Source organism: Grampus griseus (genome assembly GCF_964374135.1).
Source record: "Grampus griseus genome assembly, chromosome: 9".
NCBI lineage: Eukaryota > Metazoa > Chordata > Mammalia > Artiodactyla > Delphinidae > Grampus > Grampus griseus.
This window is the reverse complement of record NC_139003.1, coordinates 48,099,469-48,122,454: the sequence shown is the minus strand read 5'-3', so window position 1 is coordinate 48,122,454 and position 22,986 is coordinate 48,099,469. Positions and strand designations below refer to the sequence as shown.

Sequence of the window (22,986 nt, the reverse complement as noted above, 5' to 3'; positions counted from 1 at the left end):
AAAGTGTACATAAATGTAACTGTTTTCCTAAATGGACTCTTATTTGTTTACTATAATTTGATTGCTAATGTTACAGGCTATAAAATTTGACTTGGAGTTTGGTTTTTACATTTTCCTATTTTATTTTCAGTTTTACTGATCTGAGGAGAGCTATTTCTAGGTAGCTTTAAATTTCAGTTCTGAATAACTATATCTTGTATCTCAAATGGTATTTGAACCATAATTTTTAGTGAATTATTTTTGTGAGATTTAAAAAAAATCAGACCTCGAATATCTAGTTTGTAGAATTTCTAATGCCATGATACCAGAGCTGATTAGTCAAACTATATTTTTCTTTTCTATTTAAACTTTAAAAGTAAGTGTAGTGGCCTTTGCAAAGTTACTCAGCCGCGGATTTAGTAGTAGATAGTAGGAGGATGGGGTTTTTAAAAACTTCAAAAATTTATTGCTAGATGTACCTTTAATTACTTTTTTTTGGCTGTGCCTCTAGGCTTGCAGGATCTTAGTTCCCCAACCAGGGATCGAACCTGTGCCCCCCTGCAGTGGAAGCACAGAGTCCTAACCACTGGAAAGGACCGACAGGGAATTCCCTGTATTACTTTGTTTTAAAACTTTGTATTTTGAAATAATTTTAGATGTAAAGTTGCAAAAATAGTATACAGAATTTTCATCTACCCTTCACCCAGCTTCCCATAATGTTAACATGTGGCATAACCACAGTACATTTATTTAAAAGAACAGGAATTCAACATTGGTACAACACTGTTGACTAAAGTACAAACTTTATTCAGATTTCACTAGTGTTTCCTGTAGTGTTCTTTTCTCTGTTCCTGGATCCAGTCCATAATCCCACATTGCATTTAGTTGTCGTATCATCATAGTCTTCTCCAGTCTGTGATAGCGCCTCATTCTGTCCTTGTCTTTCATAACCTTTACATTTATGAAGAGTACTGTTCAGTTTTGTTTTGTTCTGGTAGCATGTTCCTCATTTTGAGTTTTTCAGACAGCTTCTCATGATTAGATTGAGGCTATACATTTTCAGGAAGTATATCATAGAAGTGATGATGTATTCTTTTCAGTGCATTGTATCAGAGAGTACTTGATGTCTGATTGTCTTCTTAGCAGTAATATTAGTCTTTTTAAAAAAAACTTATTTATTTATTTATTTTTGGCTGTGTTGGATCTTTGTTGCTGCGCGTGGGCTTGCTCTTCGTTGCGGTGCGCGGGATTCTCATGGCCGTGGCTTCTCTTGTTGCGGAGCACGGGCTCTAGGCACGCAGGCCTCAGTGGTTGTGGCACGTGGGCTCGGTAGTTGTGGCTTGTGGGCTCTAGAGCTCAGGCTCAGTAGTTGTGGTGCACGGGCTTAGTTGCTCTGTGGCATGTGGGATTTTCCCGGGCCAGGGCTCAAACCCGTGTCCCCTGCATTGGCAGGTGGATTCTTAACCACCGCGCCACCAGGGAAGCCCGTAATATTAGTCTTGATCACTTGGTTAAGGTGGTGTCTGCTGGGTTTCTCCACTGTAAAGTTAGTATTTTTCCCTTGGTGATTTAACAGTATTATGGGGAGCAATTTTGAGATACCTTGTTTCTCCTGAAACTTTCACCCACTAATTTTAGTATCCATCAGTGGATCTTGCCTACAGTAATTATTGTTGTTTTTGCCTGATGATGCTTTTCTATTCGCATTTCTTGGACATTATTAATTGCAATTATTATGTTAGAAAGAGTCATCCTTTTCTCATTCATGCATATATATTTTCTCCTGTGGAATAAAGTTTAATGCTATAATTTTTTTGTTGCTCAAATTGATTTAGCTTTCTCTGGCTATTGGGAGGTCTGTCAAGGGGGCTTCTGTGTTTTTTGACTCCCCCACCCCCTTCTTTTTTGACAGCTTCTTTCTTATTTTTAAGCACCACAGGATGTTTCAGGCTTATATTTTCTCTGCCCCCTCCCCTCTGTGGACAAAATTCAGCTATTTTTTAAAGAATGAAGTCAAGTGAAGTTAATATCATAATAATGAGGCTAAAAATTTCAAGATATGAAGGAATAATAGGCATAGTGAATGCACATTTCTGGGTAGATATTAATATCCAAGATAAGGGGAATATATTCACCTTTGTGTGTTCGTTTCACAGTCATTGAATGCTTCCTTGTTTCAGGTTATTCTGGGGGGAATTCCAGAATGTTTATATTTATTAATAATCTGCCCTCAGTATTTCTGTGTTCTGGATGTAGGCTATAAAGCATGTGTATAATGGTAATGCAAAGTACATGGTGGAGGATTTTTTTTTTTTTTAATGTAAAAAATACCATGGGAGCTTTGGAGAGGATTAATTTTGAGCTGGGATTTGGAGAGGATTAATTTTGAGCTAGGATAATACAGCAAAATTTAAAACAGGGTAACAGTTGAGCTGAAGAGAGAAGGAACAAATATTGAACACATACAATTTGTCAGATAGTGGGCTAGATGATAGAACTACATAATCCATGGTACTTTGGAACTTTGAGATAGATGGCTTCAAATTTCTTTTATAGATAAGAAATTTGGGCTCGGGGAGGTTAAGTAAATAATAATTAGTGGCAGAGCTGGAATTCCAGAATAAATCTGTGTGGTTCCAAAGCTTATTTTTGTTCTGTATCAGTAGACCTCATCCTCTTTCTGCCCTTACACAGTGCATATGTGCAGTGTATTCCGTTTGTTAATATCTCTCTTATGCATTTAGTTAATGTCATATTTGAGGGAACATTTCTTTAAATGATGTATTCCATCCCCTGGTCCTCCTAGGCTTTTATGCTGGTTCTTCCATTGCTCCGCCTTCAGCCTCTTTCTCATTGAAAACTGCATACTTGACTCTCCCAGATAAATTGGTTTTACCCTAGTGAAGATACAGGGAAAGAATATTCTGAGAGTATAAGCTTAGACCTAAGATAAGAAAAATATGGGCATATTTAGGGAAGAAAGAAGAGTCTAGGTTTTTTTTTTTTTTTTTTGCGGTACGCGGGCCTCTCACTGTTGTGGCCTCTCCCGTTGCAGAGCACAGGCTCCGGATGCGCAGGCTCAGCGGCCATGGCTCACGGGCCCAGCCGCTCCGCGGCATGTGGGATCTTCCCTGACCGGGGCACGAACCCGTGTCCCCTGCATCGGCAGGCGGACTCTCAACCACTGCGCCACCAGGGAAGCCCAAGAGTCTAGTTTTGATAGATAATTTGTGAAAGATAGGAAAGACATATCCTGAGTGCTTAGAAACAGGGTCATAAATGAGAGGATATGGCAAGATTTGTTAAATCCAAATAATTTTATAACAGAAAATTTAATACTTTTTTTGTTTGTTAACTTCCTCTTAGGATATTACCTTCCAAATGATGATGGAGAATTTTATCAGTTCTGTTATGTTACCCATAAGGGTGAAATTCGTGGAGCAAGTACACCTTTTCAGTTTCGAGCTTCTTCTCCAGTTGAAGAGTTGCTTACTATGGAAGATGAAGGAAATTCTGACATGTTGGTGGTGACCACAAAAGCTGGCCTTCTTGAGGTTGGTACCAACAGTGAGCTGGTGATTCATAAATTTATATTATGAACTGGATTATTTTGTTATGAACTGTGACTTAAAAATAGTGAATGTTTTAAAAAAGACAAATCAGTCATAGATAAATTACAAACAGAGCTCATGTTGGTTGGCATTTTAAGAATTTTTAGGTTATGCAGGAGTATAACCTGAAAATCAAATGCTTTTTAACTAAAATAATAAACTTAGAGTGTTGTTTTTGAAATACTTAAAAAAATTTTCTGTCACAATTATGTTACTGATTTCACTGTGGCAGGGACTGTCCCTAGGCTTATCAGTATTTTGTGCATAGTATATCTGCAATAAGTAATTATTGAGAGAGTTTAGACCTAAAACTTCCTAATGTTCCCTCCCCCTAACCTTTCTTCTTTAGGGATGGCCTAATCTGTTGATTGTAGAATAATACAAATTTGGGGGTGAAGCTGATGGTAAAGTGGTATGAAGCAGTAAGTCTAACTGTAATTGGATGTGAACTTCATTTCACTATAACACAAGCATGCTCTGTCTCACGTGTGGCAGTGAATCAGTGAAGCGTCCCAGTCTCATAATTTAGGTTCAGCGTTTTTAGAATGATTTCTTTTCCTGTTTATTTGATCAAATGAATAAGCTGGATTAACCATAATTTTTAAAAAAAAGGTGAAAAAGTTTCTCACTCTTTTTCACTGAATATTTTGGAGTCATTGCACTTGCATCAAAAGAAATTTTCTGTGTAGATGGTCTAATAATGCCATATGTCTTAATTTTTAGTACTTAGTGAAGGAAAAAAATAGAACAGCATTCCTATTTCAAGATATTTCTCAATGTCTTTACCCTAAACCTAAAAAATTAGAATGTTGTATTGAGTTTCTGTGAAAAAGATCTTCTTTAATTGGTTCAGTATACATTTTTGGTTATTTTACATTCCTATTTAGCCTATGGCGAGTCATTGCTTATTCTTTATACTCGGATGTTTTTTATATGTAAATATTTTATGCCTCTGATTTTATTTATCTTAAAAAACAGACTACAGAAAAAAGACAAGAGGTTATAGATATTAGACAGTCAAACTAAGAAGGTTAGAAGGAACCAGTAACTTACTGTGAATTTTTCTGTATCTTTCCTTTCCCCTTCCAGAAATTCCTCTCTTATCTTAAATAAAGAAATGTAACTTTTATAGGGTGACTAAAACATTTTGTGGTGACAACCGCCTGATGATCAAGGTTTTTAGCCTGGTATTTGAATGCTAGTCAAAGATGCTGAAACAAGCCTAGATCTTATGAAGAATGCAGTGACTGTTTATATTGCAGTTTTTTGGATACTTGTTAGACCACCCTGATTTTAGGACCTCCAACAGAAAAACAACAGGCATTTTGGCATCTACCTATCTTTTGTGCTCCAAGTAAATTGGGACATTGCACAATTTAGTTCTCTTCTTCCTACTCATAAAATGTATGCTGTCTCTTAGGTAAATGTTTCTGAGATAAGGTATTTATATCCTGATCAATTTTTTGACGAGTCTTTTAAATTTCCACATTTATCAAAATCTTTAATGATTTTACTAAAAATGCACCAAATTAGTACAAGTGTGAGACATTATCTAGGGCACTGTTGTCATTAAGAATGATTGAGCCACAATCCTTCAGTTTGTGAACCTTGGTTGTATCCTAGATTTCTAAAAAGTAGATACTTGGGGGTAGTGTAGTATATTTTAACTGTGGACTACCCGTTGGGTGTTATAAAATTATTGTTAATTTTCTTAGCTATGATCATGGTAGTGGTTAAATACAAGACTACTTATTAGGAGATGCTTGGCCTGTGCACTTAGGGGTGAAGTATCTGCAATTATGTTTCAAATGCTTTAACAAAAAAAAAAGAAAGAAAAAGAAATAAAAGGTATATAGAGGGAGAGTAAATATGGCAAAATATTAATAATTATTGACTTTAGGTTATGGGTGTTCATGGTACAATTTTAACCTTTTTGTATGGTCGAAAGATACCAGAATACAAAACTGGGGACAGGAATTAGACTTGTATACACTTTCATATAATTTTAATTCCTTTTAAACATTTCTACTTAAGATTCAGTGAACTCTAAAGTATGTGTCAGTTAAATGAATCACTGGGAAAAAATGGTTCTTTTATAATGTTTCTGTTGTACTGTGTCAAGGTGTATCTTTATTTTTAAGTGGCCAGAAAGTTTAGAGCCAAAAATGATTTTTTAAAAAATAGGTAAGGTAAAAAATTAAGTGAATAAGTAAACCTTTTTCTTTTTTTTCTTTTTTTTTTTTTTTTTTGCGGTACACAGGCCTCTCACTGTTGTGGCCTCTCCCATTGCGGAGCCTGTGCTCCGGACGCGCAGGCTCAGCGGCCATGGCTCACGGGCTCAGCCGCTTCGCGGCATGTGGGATCTTCCCAGACCGGGGCACGAACCCGTGTCCCCTGCATTGGCAGGCAGACTCTCAACCACTGCACCACCAGGGAAGCCCAAACTTTTCTCTTTTGAGGGCATTTACTCCTGTCATTTTCATTTAGTCTGATGGAAGAGATAGATGGGTCATTTAAAAATTTTACAGTTCTTTAACTTTCATAAGAGCCATTTTAGAGTTTAATTAGAGTTTGATTCCATGACCCTGGAAAAGTGACTTGGGGTTTATTGGGGGAAAACATTTTATTTTAGCTAAATGTATGATGCCTCCTTTGTGAAGTTTTCCCTCTGAGTCTCCATTCTTCCCTTGTTAGAATCAGACTTCTTTTTTTTTTTAATAGAATCAGACTTCTTGCTGTAAGAGAAATATTAACCATTTTATTTACTATTTTAGGTCCCTTAATTTGGTAATTTTTAGAATACTGGAGTTTTAGATTTTCCTGAACTAAGTAACTTAGTGTTCATGTAAGAGTCAATTATATTGTTAATATGTTACAATGTGCATTTTTGTCCTAAAATTTGCATTTACTTACAAAGTTTCTTTTAATTTAGCTAAATAGAGGCCATTTTATACATATAGAAACTTATTCCTTAGTACCTTATTTAAAGAACTTTTCACAGTAATCCCATAGATGAAGGCCTTATGTAACACACAAGGAAGTTCTTAATAGATTCAAAGATTTCCCATAGATTTGCATTCAAGAAGAGGTACACATTTTTCTCCTTGATTATTACCCAAAATAAGAACAGCCCAGAATTAAGTCACTTATGAAACTTAATATGCCTCATTTTTAGTACTGATTTGAAAAGTGATTAGCAGGCAACTTCATAATAAAATTCATTACTTTTATACCTTCTTGTAATGTTTTTTTCTTTGCCCAACCAAAAAATGGTTTAAGTTTATGATTCATGAATTTTTCTAACTGAAGACTAAAAGAGTCTGATTGATATGAAGTAGATAGTATGTAAAAGTTCTTTCTGCAAATTTCTTCACTATTTTTTTGAAATGGAAAACTGAATTAGTAATGTATTATAAGATTATAAAAAAACAGTTTGAGTTTTCTGTTTTATAGTTGAAAATTGAGAAAACAATGAAAGAAAAAGAAGAACTGTTAAAGTTAATTGCTGTTCTGGAAAAAGAAACAACACAACTTCGAGAACAAGTTGGAAGAATGGAAAGAGAACTTAACCATGAGAAAGAAAGATGTGACCAACTGCAAGCAGAGCAAAAGGTTAGTTGTGTCCTATGTAACTGATTGGAGTTACAGTATATTGTCTGAAACCCACTTTTTTCAGGAACTGAACCAGTTAAAATGAGTGAAGACCACATGTTGAAAAAAGTAGCATTTAGATAGATGTTTGTATGAGAATAGGTCAGAGCCTATCAACCTTCTGTCATAGCCTCTTTTATGTTGTAAATGGTTAAAATACTTTAGATTTTTGGTATCAGGCTTGTGACATTGTCCCCGACAACTGTTTCTAGATGCTTTACATCTAATTGTAGGATACTTGATTGATTCGGGGGAGAGGGGTTAGAAATACAATTAGTAATGATAAACACTGAATAAAGGGAAGAATAGAATAAAGTAGTTAAAATTACTCTTCTAAAAAGCAGAATTTAGTGAAATAAGATGTAATGTTAGAATTCTGAAATCCTTGATGTGAGAAATGCAATAAATTATACTAAAAACCACCTAATTAAAAATTGGCACAATTTCTTAATCTAAGAAAAAAAGAAGTATAAGTGTAAAACAGTGTGGCTTGATTAGAGATACAAATGGATTTAAGTCAGTAGCCAAAAACAATGGGAAAAAACAATCACCTAATTTATTTAATATTTTCATAAGAAAATTTGTTAGTTTTGACAAACTTGCACAGATTATGATTATACATACCACAGTCTCACATATGTTGTAACTAGTTGGATATGCTAATGTCCATTGACAGGATTGATCTATTGTTCCCTAAGGATGGGGTCTGTTCCATTATTCTTTTGTGCAGCAAGACCTAGAACAGTTGCTTAATAATTGTTAATTGAACCATTAGTACAGTGATTCTTAATAGGTTTTATACTCCAGTGAAGTGGTTGTATATTGCACACCTGAGCAGAGATTAAATACAGCTGGGCTCAAGCTGAAAAGATTTTTTTAGCCTTATTCTGTTTGTTTGAGGATTGCTTATTTGAGTTAGAGGGTAAACATAACTTATAGCAATGTATACAGTTGTGAATCTCCTTATAAACATCTGTAAAGTCTTCTGTCCTTGTTACCATTAGCCTTTTTAGTTTAAAATACAGTTATTCCCCCAATTTTACTCTTGGGGAATACTTGCAGTCCTGCAGTAGGAGTATCCTACAGTAGGAGTGAGATACTCTATTTGGTTAAGAAACCACTTTTTTTTTTTTTTTTTGGAGGGGGGGTGGGTACTGTGGGGCATGTGGGATCTTAGTTCCCCAACCAGGGATTGAATCAGTGCCCCCTGCAGTGGAAGCGCAGAAGTCTTAACCACTGGACCACCAGGGAAGTCCAAGGAACCACCTTTTTTTTTTTTTTTTTTTTTTATTTCCGGTGCACAAGCTTCTCACTGCAGTGGCTTCTCCTATTGCGGAGCACGGCGCGCGGGCTTTAGTAGTTGTGGCCCAGCTGCTCCGCAGCATGTGGGATCTGCTCGGGTCAGGGCTCGAACCCGTGTCCCCCGCATTGGCAGGCAGGCTCTCAGACACTGCACCACCAGGGAAGCCCTCAAGGAACCACTTTTTAAATTTGAACTTTTTAAGCAGGTGTACCAAATATTATATTATAAATGTTATGATAAAATCTCATTGTATGTGCCTAGCTTGACTATTAGGACATTCAGCTAAATTTTTAATTCAATTGTTATAACTCCTTTGCTATCCTTTGTATAATTCTTACCCTTCTCTTTCTATTCTTCACGCATTTCTCTCGATGTTTGTACCTGGATTTGATAGTTTTCTAAAGTGGCCCATTACAGCATGAACTTAGCCCATGAGATCAAGAATACCCTGAAATATGGCCTTTAAGGTTAGACTCTCATCGCCTTGAAATCCAAGGGAAGAAAGGTTGATTTGCAAGAGTAGGAATGGCAGAATGAGAGGCCTTTAATTGCGAGAAATACTGATGTACATTAGGCCATTTCTCTGGTTCAGTCGAGTATTAGCTGAGATTTAAACAGTCTCAGGTTCTCTCTGCTGTCCAGGTGACAAGGGGTTAAGCACTACAGGCAAGACTAAAGATTATTCTGATAGACTTAGGTTGAGAAAGTGGTAGATTGAGGTCAAGGGATTAATGAAGCAAAATCTGTAGGAGATTGTGGCTGTGGTGCCCAGAAGAGATCTTTGGAAGTTTTTATGGCAACTCATAAATCTTGATGACAGTCACTAATCTTGAAAGGCACTTCTTCCTTGCTGCTATCCTTCCATTGGAATATACTGTCTGGGAAGATGAAGTATGTGGAAGTGATTTTTAAAAATATGTTATACTGTAGAAAATGGTGATAAAAGGACCTAGAATGGTATTGGTTACGTAATAGATGCTCACTAACTTTAAGTAGCTATATTGTTGTATTACCTTTCATAGTGATAGACCAGAGAATCATCGAGGAAGAACTAAAATATGAAGAGTGTCATCCAAGAGGAATAGAAATTGACAGCCTTTTGCCGAGATTTTAAAAGTATTGATAATACTTGTATAATGTTACATATAAACAATTATGAGTTATATTTTGGCAACTGCTTATTTCTGGGGATAAAATAACATGCTTGCCAGGAGAGAGAGTTCTTCTTTGTTCCTAGTTGTGGGGCTTCTAGTTTTTTATGAATTTGCTTTTTACTTCCAAAATTATAGTCTCCATCTTAATCAGGGAGGCCTGCTGGGCAGTTAGAACAGCTCAGGAACTTTCACACCCGGGTTAGTTGCGTGGCTTATTAAATCTGTGACATTTCTTGGCATATGTTTAAAATCTATTCCATGGTATGAATTCTGAAAAACGATCTTCATATAATAGTCCTAAAGGGCTTCTCTTTGAGGTATGAGTATATAGCCTCTGAATATCTGAAGGACTATTAAGATATTTACCAGTCATTTAAAATTTTATAATAGTATACTAGGAATGATCTGTAGAGAACTTCAGTTTCTTCATGGTAGAAGAAATATATTGCATTTTCATTGTTTTATAAAATATGATTGATTAACTTATTACCCATTCAATACTTGACAAATACTAAAACAGTTAAATGTTTATAATAATTTAATGTTTATAAATAAAATCTTCCATCTTTTGTAAACATTGACTTTTCTCATTGTAAAATACCACTAGAGGGAACACTCATTTTGTAAATTAAAAGAATTGGACAAGTTAAGATTATCAAAACCAATTGGTATAAGTGATGCGTTTAATTACATTTAACGTTGGCTCCTTGAAGGTATAAGGTAGGATTACAAAGTAGATTAAAACTGAAACCAAATAATATTTATAAATTGAGAGCTATAATTTATATATTGTATTTCCCCTAGATTATTTTAATGTGATATGTATGTTCCATTATTCATGTACACTCTAAATTTAAAAAGTAACAATTTTCATTAAGGGTAATTTTTACATTCATTTTTAGTTCAACTTCAAAGAAGCGTGGATTTTTCTCTCTTGTAAAAGGCTGATTAATAAGAGTAACGCATATAATACTTAATGTAAGCCAGGTGCTATTCTGAGTGTTTTTATGTCTGTTAACTCTCTTTATACTATGAAGTGTAGGTTACTTAACCTGCCTACAATTGAACAGTTTATATAAGTGGTACAGGCAGGCAGTCTGGCTCCAGCCAGTGCTCTTAATCACACTGTATACTATACCAGTGTTCTTAATGACACACTATACCTACTGCTGAGGGCTTATCTAATTGATCTTTTTTAAAAACAGCTTTGTTGAGATGTAATTTACATACCCCCAAAGTTCATCACTTTATAAAATTCAGTGGTTTTTATTATATTTATAGAATTGTGCAACCATTACCATAACCTAGTTTTAGAACCCCCAAAATAAATTTTTTTTTTTCTGAGCACTTAGAACTATTTTATTTACAACACTGAAAATAACACACCTACCTGTGTCCTGAACAAAGAAATGAGTGGAAATTTCTCTAGTGTTTTAAGAGGCAGGTTCCACTCATAGAATTCAGCACCTGCTAGGGCTGGCACTTCTGCAGCCCCACAGGACAGCAGTGGCCAGCAGGGACCTCAGCGTGGGGGACCCCTGATCCTTGGGGCCCAAGGGGGGGAAATCCACCTTTCATTCACACTGTGACACTTCAGTCAGAAGAGGCCCCTGCTCAGGGGCAGAAACCTGGTCCCTGTGTGCCTGCTCAGCTCCTTGAGAACCTGCTTCTCCTTCTGGTACCGCTTCTGCCACTCGGCCTCCGTGCTGTGTGTGAAGCTCAGCAGGTGACAGAGCCCGTGGGTGGCAGTCACAGTCAGGATGTCATAGGAATCTTCATTTTCTTTGCAGTGCTGGAAGATATACTCTACTCCCAGGAAAATGTCTCCTAAATTATAGTAATCTGGAAAATCAGGCTGGGGAATTTTGCCTGCTTTCAGATCCTCGTGAAATGGAAAGGAAAGCACATCTGTTGGGGTATTTTTGTTTGTGTAGATTGTATTAATCGGCTGAATCTGTTGTCGACACAGACGACCCCCAGGTCGAACCTCTGCACCCACAGGGCTCTCCGCACTGCCTGCACCTTCTCACGGAGCCGCGCCCGCCTCGGGCACTGCCCGCTGCAGGTTCCTCAGCACCAAGCTCTAAACCCGCCCCAAAAGAAATCTTGTACCTATTTGTCGTCACTCTTTATTTCCCACAAGTCCCAGGCAGCCACTAATCTAAGTTTCCGTCTCTATGGATTTGCATGTTTTGGACATTGCATACAAATGAAATAATATGTGGCCTTTTGTGACTAGCTTCTTTCACTTATGTTTTCAAGCTTCACCATTTTATAGTATGTGTCAGCAGTTCGTTCTTTTTAATGTCACATAATATCCCATTGTATTAGGTTTTTAACCCCCAACTTTACATTTATTAGACTTATGTAAAAATTAGCAGGTTGTATGTATATTCTGTGTGTTCTTGTTTTTGTTTTGGAGTGCTAGATATATACTTGAAATTAGAAGATTGAAAACTAGATATATATTTGAAATTAGAAGATTGAAAATTGAATGGTATTGAATCTTGTTTTCCAAGTAGGACTAAAATGGGCTGTGATCCTGTTAAGTTTTCTAGTTAGTTTAGTTTATAATTTTTTGGTGCCTAAACTATGAATTGAGTTTTTTCCATAAAGTAAATTATATTCTTAACTTGAATATTGGTAACTTAAGATGTACTTCAAGATAATTTAAAACCAATTTCTTTTGTGGGGTACTAAGTCAATATTGCTTAAACAATATGAGGAGCATGTTATGAACTATTGTATATATTCATATTGTTTTGGTTCTTAAGTTTCACAAACTAGGTAGGGTACCTTGAGACATTACCAGGCATTTGGGAGTTATCATAGGTATAGGAGTGAGAGAACATGAAAGATCTCTCATTATGATGGTGGCTCTGGCTAGTGTGGACCTCTGCAACTATCTTTATATTTTTGGCTTTCTTTTTCCTTGCGTTGGATACCTGGTTTTGGACAGAGGTAGTTTAAGGCATTTAAACTGCTTAATGTATGGATCGCCCCAGTTGCTTATGTCTATCTATCTATCTATCTAATGTGTAGAATTGCTAAAAACCAATTTTGAAGTTAGGATATCATTGAATTTCTAATTCTCTTTTACCGGTTTTTTATTGAGAAGACACAAAGGCTTAATTTTAATGAGTAATTTAATGTATTTAGCAATACGTTTCTTTAAAGCCAATTACTTTCATTTTGCACCTGATTTGCTAAGTAATAGTTTCAGAAATTCATAATACTTTGTTTCTAAAATATATTTATATACTTTGAACTAGCTCATAATCTTGTATAGACTAATACAGAGGTGTAACATGAAGCATTGTTTTTTAACATCTTTATTGGAGTATAATTGCTTTACAATGGTGTGTTAGTTTCTGCTGTATAACAAAGTGAATCAGCTATGTGCATACGCATATCCGCATATCCCCTCCCTCTTGCATCTCCCTCCCACCCTCCCTATCCCACCCCTCTAGGTGGTCACAAAGCACCAAGCTGATCTCCCTGTGCTATGCGGCTGCTTCCCACTAGCTATCTCTTTTACATTTGGTAGTGTATATATGTCAGTGCCACTCTCTCACTTCGTCCCAGCTTCCCCCTCCCCGTGTCCTCAAGTCCATTCTCTACGTTTGCATCTTTATTCCTGTCCTGCCCCTAGGTACATGAAGCATTTTTTATAGTTTGTTTCACAAGACTTGTAGCATTGAGTATTTTTCATTCAGTTCAGGTGTAATTGATGAAATTTTAAGATATTTAAAGTGTACATAATGATGATTTGAATATGTATAAAGGAAAGGATTGTGAAAAGAATCCTTGTGAAAGGATTCCTCCCATCTAATTAATTAACACATTTTCAACTACATATTTATCTTTTTTTTTTTTTTTTTGGCTGCCCCCCATGGCTTATGGGATGTTAGTTCCCAGACCAGGGATCGAACCCATGCCCCCTGCAGTGGAAGCATGGAGTCCTAACCACTGGGCCTCCAGGGAATTCCCCTATTTACCCTTTGTGTGTGTGTGTGTGTGTGTGTGTGAGTGTGTGTGTGTGAGAGAGAGACAGAGAGAGAGAGGAGAACATTTTTCTCTCAGCAAATTTCACTTATACATTATAGTGTTGTTAACTGTAGTCACAATGTTATACATTAGATCCTCTGACTTTATTCATCTTATAGCTAAAACTTTGTCCCCTTTTATCAACCTCCCCGCTCCCCACCCCTCAGCCCCTGGCACCCACTTTTCTATTCTTTTTCTATGAGTTTGACTTTTTATTTAGATTCTTCATATAAGTAGATACCATGCAGTATTTGTTTGGCATATTTCACTTAGCATAATGCTCTCAAGGTCCATCCATGTTGTTGCAAATAGCAGGATTTTCTTCTTTCTCATGACTGAATAGTATTCCATTGTATTTATGTACCACATTTTCTGTATCCATTCATCCACTGATATACATTTAGGTTGTTTCTTTATCTTGATTGTTGTGAATATGCTGCAGTGAACATGAGAGTGCAGATAAATCTCTTCCATATCCTGTTTTCATTTCCTTTGGGTACATACCCAGAAGTGGGATTGCTGAATCATACGGTATAGTTTTCATTCCGTATTGGCTTTTGCATGGTGCCTGCACCAGTTTACATTTCCACCAACAGTGCACAAGGGTTCCCTTTTCTCCACATCTTCACCAGTATTTTGTTATCCATTGTCTTTTTTTTTTTTAATTTTTATTTATTTATTTTTGGTTGCACTGGGTCTTTGTTGCTGCTTGCGGGCTTTCTCTAGTTGTGAACGGGAGCTACTCTTCTTTGCGGTGCACATGCTTCTCATTGCGGTGGCTTCTCTTGTTGAGCACGGGCTTCAGTAGTCGTGGCACGCAGGCTTAGTTGCTCCACGGCATGTGGGACCTACCCGGAGCAGGGCTCGAACCCGTGTCCCCTGCATTGGCAGGCGGATTCTTAACCACTGCGCCTCCAGGAAAGTCCTATCCCTTGTCTTCTTGATGACAGCCATTCTGATAGGTGTGAGCTGATATGCATTGTGGCTTTGATTTGCATTTCCCTGATTTTGAGCACCTTTTCATGTACCTGAGCACCTTTTCATGTGCTTGTTGGCCATTCATGTGTTGTATTTGGAAGAAAATGTCTTTTCCGTTCCTCTGCCAATTTTTAAATTGGCTTGTGGGGTTTTTATTGCGGGGGGTGGCTATTGAGTTGTGTGAATTCTTTAAATATAATTTTGGATATTAACCTCTTATCAGATATTTGATTTGCAAATATTTCCTCCAATTTCAGAGGTTGCTTTTTCATTTTGTTGGTGGTTTCCTTTGCTGTGCGGAACCTTTTTTAGTTTGATGTAGTCCTGCTTGTTTATTTTTGCTTTTGGTATCAAATCCAAAAATTCATTGCTAAGACCAGGGTCAAGGAGCGTATTACCCCCTGTGTTCTCTCCTAGGAGTTTTATGGTTTCAAGTCTTAAATTTAAGTCTTTTATTCATTTGAATTAATTTTTGTGTATGGTTTAAGATGGTGGTCCAGTTTCATTGTTTTGCATGTGGCTGTCCAGCTTTCCCAGGATGATTTGTTGAAGAGAGTACCCTTTTCCTATTGTATATTCTTGGTTCCTTTGTTGTATTGATAGATTGATTGAACACATATGCATGCGTTTATTGCTGGGTCTCTTTTCTGTTCCATTGATCTGGTGTAAAGTAAATCATTCAATTTTAATTAAAAAAGCAACTTAATATAAGTAAAATTATACCATCCTAAATTTTTTCTTCTTCTTTAAAAACGTATGTGAAACCCAACATTAAAAGTTACTTGTCGGGACTTCCCCGGTGGCGCAGTGGTTAAGAATCCGCCTGACAGTGTAGGGGACACGGGTTCGATCCCTGGTCTGGGAAGATCCCACATGCCACGGAGCAACTAAGCCCGTGTGCCACAACTACTGAGCCTGTGCTGTAGAGCCTGCAAGCCACAACTACTAAAGCCCACGTGCCTAGAGCCCGTGCTCTGCAACAAGAGAAGCCACTGCAATGAGAAGCCCGCACAGCAACAAAGACCCAACACAGCCATAAATAAATAAAAAATAAAAAAAGGTACTTGTCTGTGGAATGTATACATGTTCAGGAAATAACTTAGACATTTATAGATATATTTGTAGCCTTTCTTCCCTCTCCTTTTTCTACTCCAACCAAAAAAATTTAATCCTTTGGATCTGGAATTCTCTTGTAAAGCTAGAATTTTTTTTTAACCATTTTTTTATTTATATTTAATTTTTTTTTAATATTGGAGTATAGTTTTTTTTTTTTTCTTTTTGAAGAGCGCAAGGGCCGCGAGCGCCCGGGAACCCCGGCCTACCCCCCGCGCCGAGGGTGGCGGAGGACCCGGATGCGGATGTGTCCGCCGCCCCTCCGGCCCTACACGGCCCCCCCGGGAGAGGGGCCTGTGGGGCTGGCCCTGTGACATCCCCCGCCTCTCGGTCCGCACCCACCCCCACCTTTCTGGAGTATAGTTGATTTACAATGTTGTGTTATTTCAGGTATACAGAAAAGTGATTCAGTTGTACACACACACACACACACACACACACACACACACACATATGTATTTATTTATACATTCTTTTTCAGATTCTTATCCCATATAGGTTATTACAGAATATTGAGTAGAGTTCCCTGTGTTCTTCAGTAGGTCCTTGTTGATTATCTATTTTATATATAGTGGTGTATGTATGTTAATCCCAAACTCCTAATTTATCCTTCCTCCCAACATTTCCCCTTTGGTAACCATAATTTTTTTTTTTAATTTTATTTATTTATTTATTTATTTTTACTGTGTTGGGTCTTCGTTGCTGCACGCGGGCCTTTTCTAGTTGGGGCAAGCAGGGGCTGCTCTTTGTTGCAGTGCGTGGGCTTCTCCTTGCAGTGGCTTCTCTTGTTGTGGAGCACAGGCTCTAGGTGCGTGGGCTTCGGTAGTTGTGGCATGCGGGCTCAGTAGTTGTGGCTTGCAGGCTCTAGAGCACAGGCTCAGTAGCTGTGGCGCACGGACTCAGTAGTTCTGGAGCGCAGGCTCAGTAGTTGTGGCGCACAGGCTTAGTTGCTCCACGGCATGTGGGATCTTCCCGGACCAGGGCTTGAACCCGTGTCCCCTGTATCGGCAGACGGATTCTTAACCACTGAGCCACCAGTGATGTCCCCATAAAGTTTGTTTCTGAAGTCTGTGAGTCTGTTTCTGTTCTGTAAATAAGTTCATTTGTATCATTTTTTTAGATTCCACATATAAGTGATATTATATTTTTCTTTTTCTGACTTCACTTAGTATGATAATCTCTTAAGTCTGTCTATGTTGCTGCAAATGGCATTATTTCATTCTTTTTTATGGCTGAGTAATATTCCACTGTATGCATATGTATATGTGTATATATATATATATATATATATATATCACATCTTCTTTATCCATTCCTCCATTAGTGGACATTTAGGTTGCTTCCGTGTCTTGGCTATTGTAAATAGTGCTGCATTGAACATTGGGGTGCATGTATCTTTTCGAATTATGGTTTTCTCTAGATATATGCCCCGGAATGGGATTGCTGGATCATATGGTAGTTCTATTTTTAGTTTTTTAAGGAACCCCCATACTGTTCTCCATAGTGGCTGTATGAGTTTACATTCCCACCAGCAGTGTAGGAGGGTTGCCTTTTCTCCACACCCTCTCCAGCACTTATTATTTGTAGACTTTTTGTTGATGGCCATTCTGACTGATGTGAGGTGATACTTCACTGTAGTTTTTTTTTTTTTTTTGCGGTACGCGGGCCTCTCCCGTTGCGGAGCACAGGCTCCGGACGCGCAGGCTCAGCGACCATGGCTCACAGGCCCAGCCACTCCGTGGCATGTAGGATCCTCCCGGATCGGGGCATGAACCCGTGTCCCCTGCATCGGCAGGCGGACTCTCAACCACTGCGCCACCAGGGAAGCCCCATTCACTGTAGTTTTGATTTGCATTTCTCTAATATTTTGTGATGTTGAGCATCTTTTCATGTGCTTTTTGGCCATCTGTATGTCTTCTTTGGAGAAATGTCTATTTAGATCTTCTGCCTTTTTTTTGGCCGTGCAGCTTGGCTTGTAGGATCTTAGTTCCCTGAACAGTGATCGAACCTGGGCCCTTGGCAGTGAAAGCATGTAGTCCTAACCACTGGACCATCAGGGAATTCCCTGCCCAGTTTTTGATTTGGTTGTTTTTTTGATACTGAGCTGCATGAGCTGTTTGTATATTTTGGAGATTAATCCCTTGTTGGTTACATCGTTTGCAAATATTTTTTCCCATTCTATGGGTTGCCTTTTCATGTTTTTTTTTTTTTTTTGTGGTACGCGGGCCTCTCACTGTTGTGGTCTCTCCCGTTGCGGAACACAGGCTCTGGACGCACAGGCTCAGCGGCCATGGCTCACGGGCCCAGCTGCTCCGTGGCATGAACCTGTGTCCCCTGCATTGGCAGGCGGACTCTCAACCACTGTGCCACCAGGGAAGCCCTTGTTTTTCTTTTTGTTTGTTTGTTTGTTTGTGTGTGTGTGTGCTGGGTCTTCATTGCAGTGTGCGGGCTTCTCTAGTTGTGGCGCGCGGGCTTCTCTAGTCTCTAATTATGGTGTGCAGCCTTCTCTAGTCTCTAGTTATGGCGTGCAGGCTTAGTGGCGCCATGGCATGTGGGATTTTAGTTCCCCGACCAGGAATTGAATCCGCGTCCTCTGAATTGGAAGGTGGATTCTTAGCCATTGGAACACCAGGGAAGTCCTGTCTTTTCGTTTTGATTATGGTTTCACAAAGGTAGAATTTAAGTGTATTTGCTCATAGCAGACTTTTGATAGTAGAAGTGGCTCTTATTACATTTTATTGTATTTAAACTTTGCTCTCTTGGAATATGGACAATATTCTCCATGGAAATTGTCTTATTTTTCTTTTCTAAAAATGTATTTATTTTGGCTGAGCCTGATCTTAGTTGTGGCATGTGGGCTCTTAGTTGAAGCATGCATGTGGGATCTAGTTCTCCAACCAGGGATCGAACCCAGGCCCCCTGCTTTGGGAATGCGGAGTTTTACCCACTGGACCACAAGCAAAGTCCCTTCATGGAAATGTTCTTAGTGCAATTTTTTGCTGTTGTTGTTTGAATAAAAGTATAAGGTTTTCTTAAGATAAATTTGAAGTTTATTACCGAAGAGGTTATATGAATATTTGTTGTTTAAATTCAGAGATCTAAAGTACTGCAAATTGAAATATGCTAAAGTAAGTTATGGTTTCTATTAGGTTAGTTTACAAATAAAAAGTTTACAAATAAAAAACAAACAAACAAATAAAAAGTTTACAAATAAAAAACAAACAAAAAAAACAAACTGAGGGACTTCTCAGGTGGTACAGTGGTTTAGACTTGGCACTCCCAGTGCAGGGGGCCTGGGTTCGATTCTTGTTCCGGGAACTAGGTCCCACATGCATGCTGCAAGTAAAAGTTCGCATGCCACAGCTAAGGAGCTGGCGAGCTGCAACTAAGGAGCCCACCTGCTGCAACTAAGACCCGATGCAACCAAATAAATAAATAAATATTAAAAAAAAAAAACTAACTGAAACTTAAACAGGTTGTTTTTATGGGAGCAATGTTAATGAAACAGTTAATTCCCTAGTTATTATTGTTATTTATTTATTTTGCCTTTTAACACATTATTTTAATGCCATGAAGATAGTTTATTATAGTACATTGTTGTCAGTTATATATATATATATGTATATGTTTTTTTTTTGTTTTTTTTTTGCGGTACGTGGGCCTCTCACTGTTGTGGCCTCTCCCGTTGCGGAGCACAGGCTCTGGACGCACAGGCTCAGCGGCCATGGCTCACGGGCCCAGCCGCTCCGTGGCATGTGGGATCTTCCCGGACCGGGGCACAAACCCGTGTCCCCTGCATCGGCAGGCGGACTCTCAACCACTGCGCCACCAGGGAAGCCCGTCAGTTATATTTTTGTTTGGTGTATTTCTAGGAACCAGAGAAGATACATTTATATTCTCTAGAACTATCTACATAGCTTGGTATTATAGTCGATTTCAAGAAGCACAGTGTTTGAGAAAAGCCAATTACCTCACATGAGTAAGATTTATTTTAAAATCTTCTAGCAATTTCCATAAATGACATAATCCTTTTGCCAGTGATTTGCCATTTAGAGTATTCAGGAACTAATTTACTAAATTTTCTTGCTGTATGTTTGAATCCAGAATATCATCATACTTTTTTCTAGATAATTGTCAGTGATATTGTATCTGGTTTCTTTACATGTATTCATTTGTAGTCAGAGTTAATTTTGTCTTTATTTAACATAGGAATAAATGTGTTGTTAAGATATTTTTAGTGCATGTTTAGCCACATAGATGATTCACAGTCTTTTTATCTTGTTGTTCATATTTGAGGGTTATGACTTGGGGGAATTGGTAATAGTAGGTCATGGTGACGTGATCCTTCAATTTAGGAGGAGGGGGCGAAGTCTGCTGCATGAATCTGAAATGCCCAAATCTCTTAATCTCCTTTTGCCACCACTTTTGTTACTGTTCTTATCTTGGTGCACGGTGTAGCTGACTTACTCATCTCTAAGTTTTTCTCTGTTTTAATATTAGAATTATGGTGCCCTTTTGACATATCTTGCAAATACTGACCAAATGAATATTTATTCCAAATTTCAAGTGTTTTTCAAAGACTATGTTGTAAATTTTACTGTTTTAAAAATGTTATTATTATTTTTTTAAAGAAAACATGTTTCTTAGTTATTTGTATGTACACTAAGGGCTTTGATGTCATTTTCATGCTAAGGAAACTTAGACACATTGAAGATGCTTATCCTTCACTCAGATATGAGTGCTACAGGCCTGAAGAATAATCCCCACTTTAGTATTTTCATGCCTTTTGCAGTGGGCTTGGATGCTGAGAAGCTATTGGTTGCTTTTATAGGTACCAACAAAAGATTCCAAGACTCTCAAGTATAGTTAGAATTAATTTGTGACTCACTATAGAGTTAACTGACTCATAGATAAAGCAGTTAATGTTTTGTGTTTAGTTGCTTATGAATCTTTTCTAGTTATTCTCTATGCATTTTCTTTAGAATGCTATTTACCCACTATAGAACTTCATTAATTGCAGAATCAGAAACTAGTTTTTGCCTCTGGGCAATCTAATCTTTTTCCTAGGAAGAAATACCTGGATTAAATCTGTAGCCTATTCACAGTACCAAGAGAGCATTTGGTAAAAATAAAAACTAAAAAAAAAATAGTAAAAAACTATTTAGAAACCTCTCTGACCGTCCTTATAAATCAGCTAGACAAATACTGAAAATGTGTCAAATATTAAAGGATCATTGGATAGTGACAACAATTATGGGAGAGGGAGTAAATATCACCTGCTTTCTCTGGTGTTGTGTAGAATTGAAATCAGAAAAGCATTTAGTTTTGCATAACAGTCTTTGGTTTATGTTGCAAATTCAGTAAGGCAAACAGTTGTTTTGAGCAAAAATAAAACCAATAGAGTGTATCTGACCTCTATTGTGATAAGCTTCTTAATGAATTACGTCGTTCTTAGATGCAGTTTAGTAATTTTCATATTCTAGCAAGATATTTAAAGTGATATTCTACCTATAAGTAAAAAATTTGGCTGTTACTTTATGAAAGTCAAAGTGGCTTATAAATACTTTGTAACATTTGATACATTTAAATTGGCAGAATGGTGATTTTCTTTAGTTTTCGTTGTTGGGTTGATGGGTGGTACTATTATTTTTTTTTTGGCTGTGCCACAGGGCATGCAGGATCCTAGTTTCCTGACCAGGCATCGAACCCATGCCCCCTGCAGTGGAAGCACGGAGTCTTTTTTAATTTATTTGTTTGTTTGTTTGTTTGTTTATTTGTGACTGCGTTGGGTCTTCGTTGCTGCGCCCTGGCTTTCTCTAGTTGCAGCAAGTGGGGGCTACTCTTCATTGCGGTGTGCGGACTTCTCATTGTGGTGGCTTCTCTTCTTGTGGAGTACGGGCTCTAGAGCGCAGGCTCAGTAGTTGAGGTGAACGGGCTTAGTTGCTCCATGGCATGTGGGATCTTCCCAGACCAGGGCTCGAACCCGTGTCCTCTGCATTGGCAGGGGGATTCTTAACCACTGCGCCACAAGGGAAGGAGGAAGCCTGGAGTCTTTTTTTTTTTTAAACATCTTTATTGGGGTATAATTGCTTTACAATGGTGTGTTAACAAAGTGAATCAGTTATTCATATACATATGTTCCCATATCTGTTCCCTCTTGTGTCTCCGTCGCTCCCCCACTCCCTATCCCACTCCTCCAGGAGGTCACAAAGCACCGAGGGAAGCGTGGAGTCTTAACCATTGGACTGCCAGGGAAGTCCCGGGTGGTACTTTCATTAGTGGGAAATTGTAAAATTATTTTTTTAACAAACACAATTTGTCTTAATTTATCAGTTCTTTTGATGTATAGTTTCCCATAACTATGTGGAAACCTCCAAATGCACTGTTATATTTGGTTCTCATAATTTTATAAACGAGGCAGAAAAGGCCTTATTATCTCCATTTTACAAATTATAAAACAGGCTTAGGGAGAGGCTTGATCGAATTCTCATAAGTTACTTAATTGTCTTAATTGATGTGATAAAAATTTTTAAATTATCTGTTTAAAGTGAAATTCATCACATTTACTACCTCTTTTATATCCATTTCAGTGTCTTTAAATATTTGTTCCAGCCTCTTGAATCACAGTGACAGGAGCTTTAGGAACATGGCTTTAGGCATATATCTTAACTTAGTGCTTTGGTATAATTATCAGTGGCACTTAGTGATTTATGCTAGAAGAAGTTGGTGTTAACTTTGTTTAGTATCATGAAACTTGTTTTGTCATTAGGGTAACATTGGAAAGTGAGATGTAAAAAGCAAAGTGACTAATTTTTAAATTTTTTCCTCACTTCAGTTGCCTGCCCTCTGGTGGAGAAGTTAGTGAAATCAGCAAACAGTGTGTGAAAAGTCCAGGAAAAAAGTTAATAATTGATTTAGTATTTGAAAAGTTTAATGTATGTTACCATTTCAGGTTTAGTTTTTAGTCTTATAAACTTTGGAGGGGGGCTTCCCTGGTGGCGCAGTGGTTGAGAGTCCGCCTGCTGATGCAGGGGACATGGGTTCGTGCCCTGGTCCGGGAAGATCCCACATGCCGCGGAGCGGCTGGGCCCGTGAGTCATGGCCGCTGAGCCTGTGTGTCCGGAGCCTGTGCTCCGCAACGTGAGAGGCC

At 37.9% G+C, this 22,986-nt stretch overlaps 1 protein-coding gene and 1 pseudogene across 2 annotated transcripts in view; one reads left to right on the top strand and one right to left on the bottom strand.

Annotated features, from left to right (window-relative positions):
- The window catches only part of TAX1BP1 (Tax1 binding protein 1), an 88,503-nt gene that overhangs the window by 18,814 nt on the left and 46,703 nt on the right, over positions 1-22,986 (top strand). The window contains exons 4-5 of the mRNA XM_082661957.1: positions 3,346-3,533; positions 7,044-7,202. Of these exons, the coding sequence (XP_082518083.1) occupies positions 3,346-3,533; positions 7,044-7,202 (347 nt within the window). The remainder of the gene's footprint in view (positions 1-3,345; positions 3,534-7,043; positions 7,203-22,986) is intronic.
- On the bottom strand, positions 11,296-14,308 carry LOC309827679 (endoribonuclease YbeY-like; annotated as a pseudogene). Its single transcript has 2 exons — positions 14,276-14,308; positions 11,296-11,781 (listed from the first exon to the last, which is right to left on the bottom strand). The product of its transcript is annotated as an endoribonuclease YbeY-like (transcript).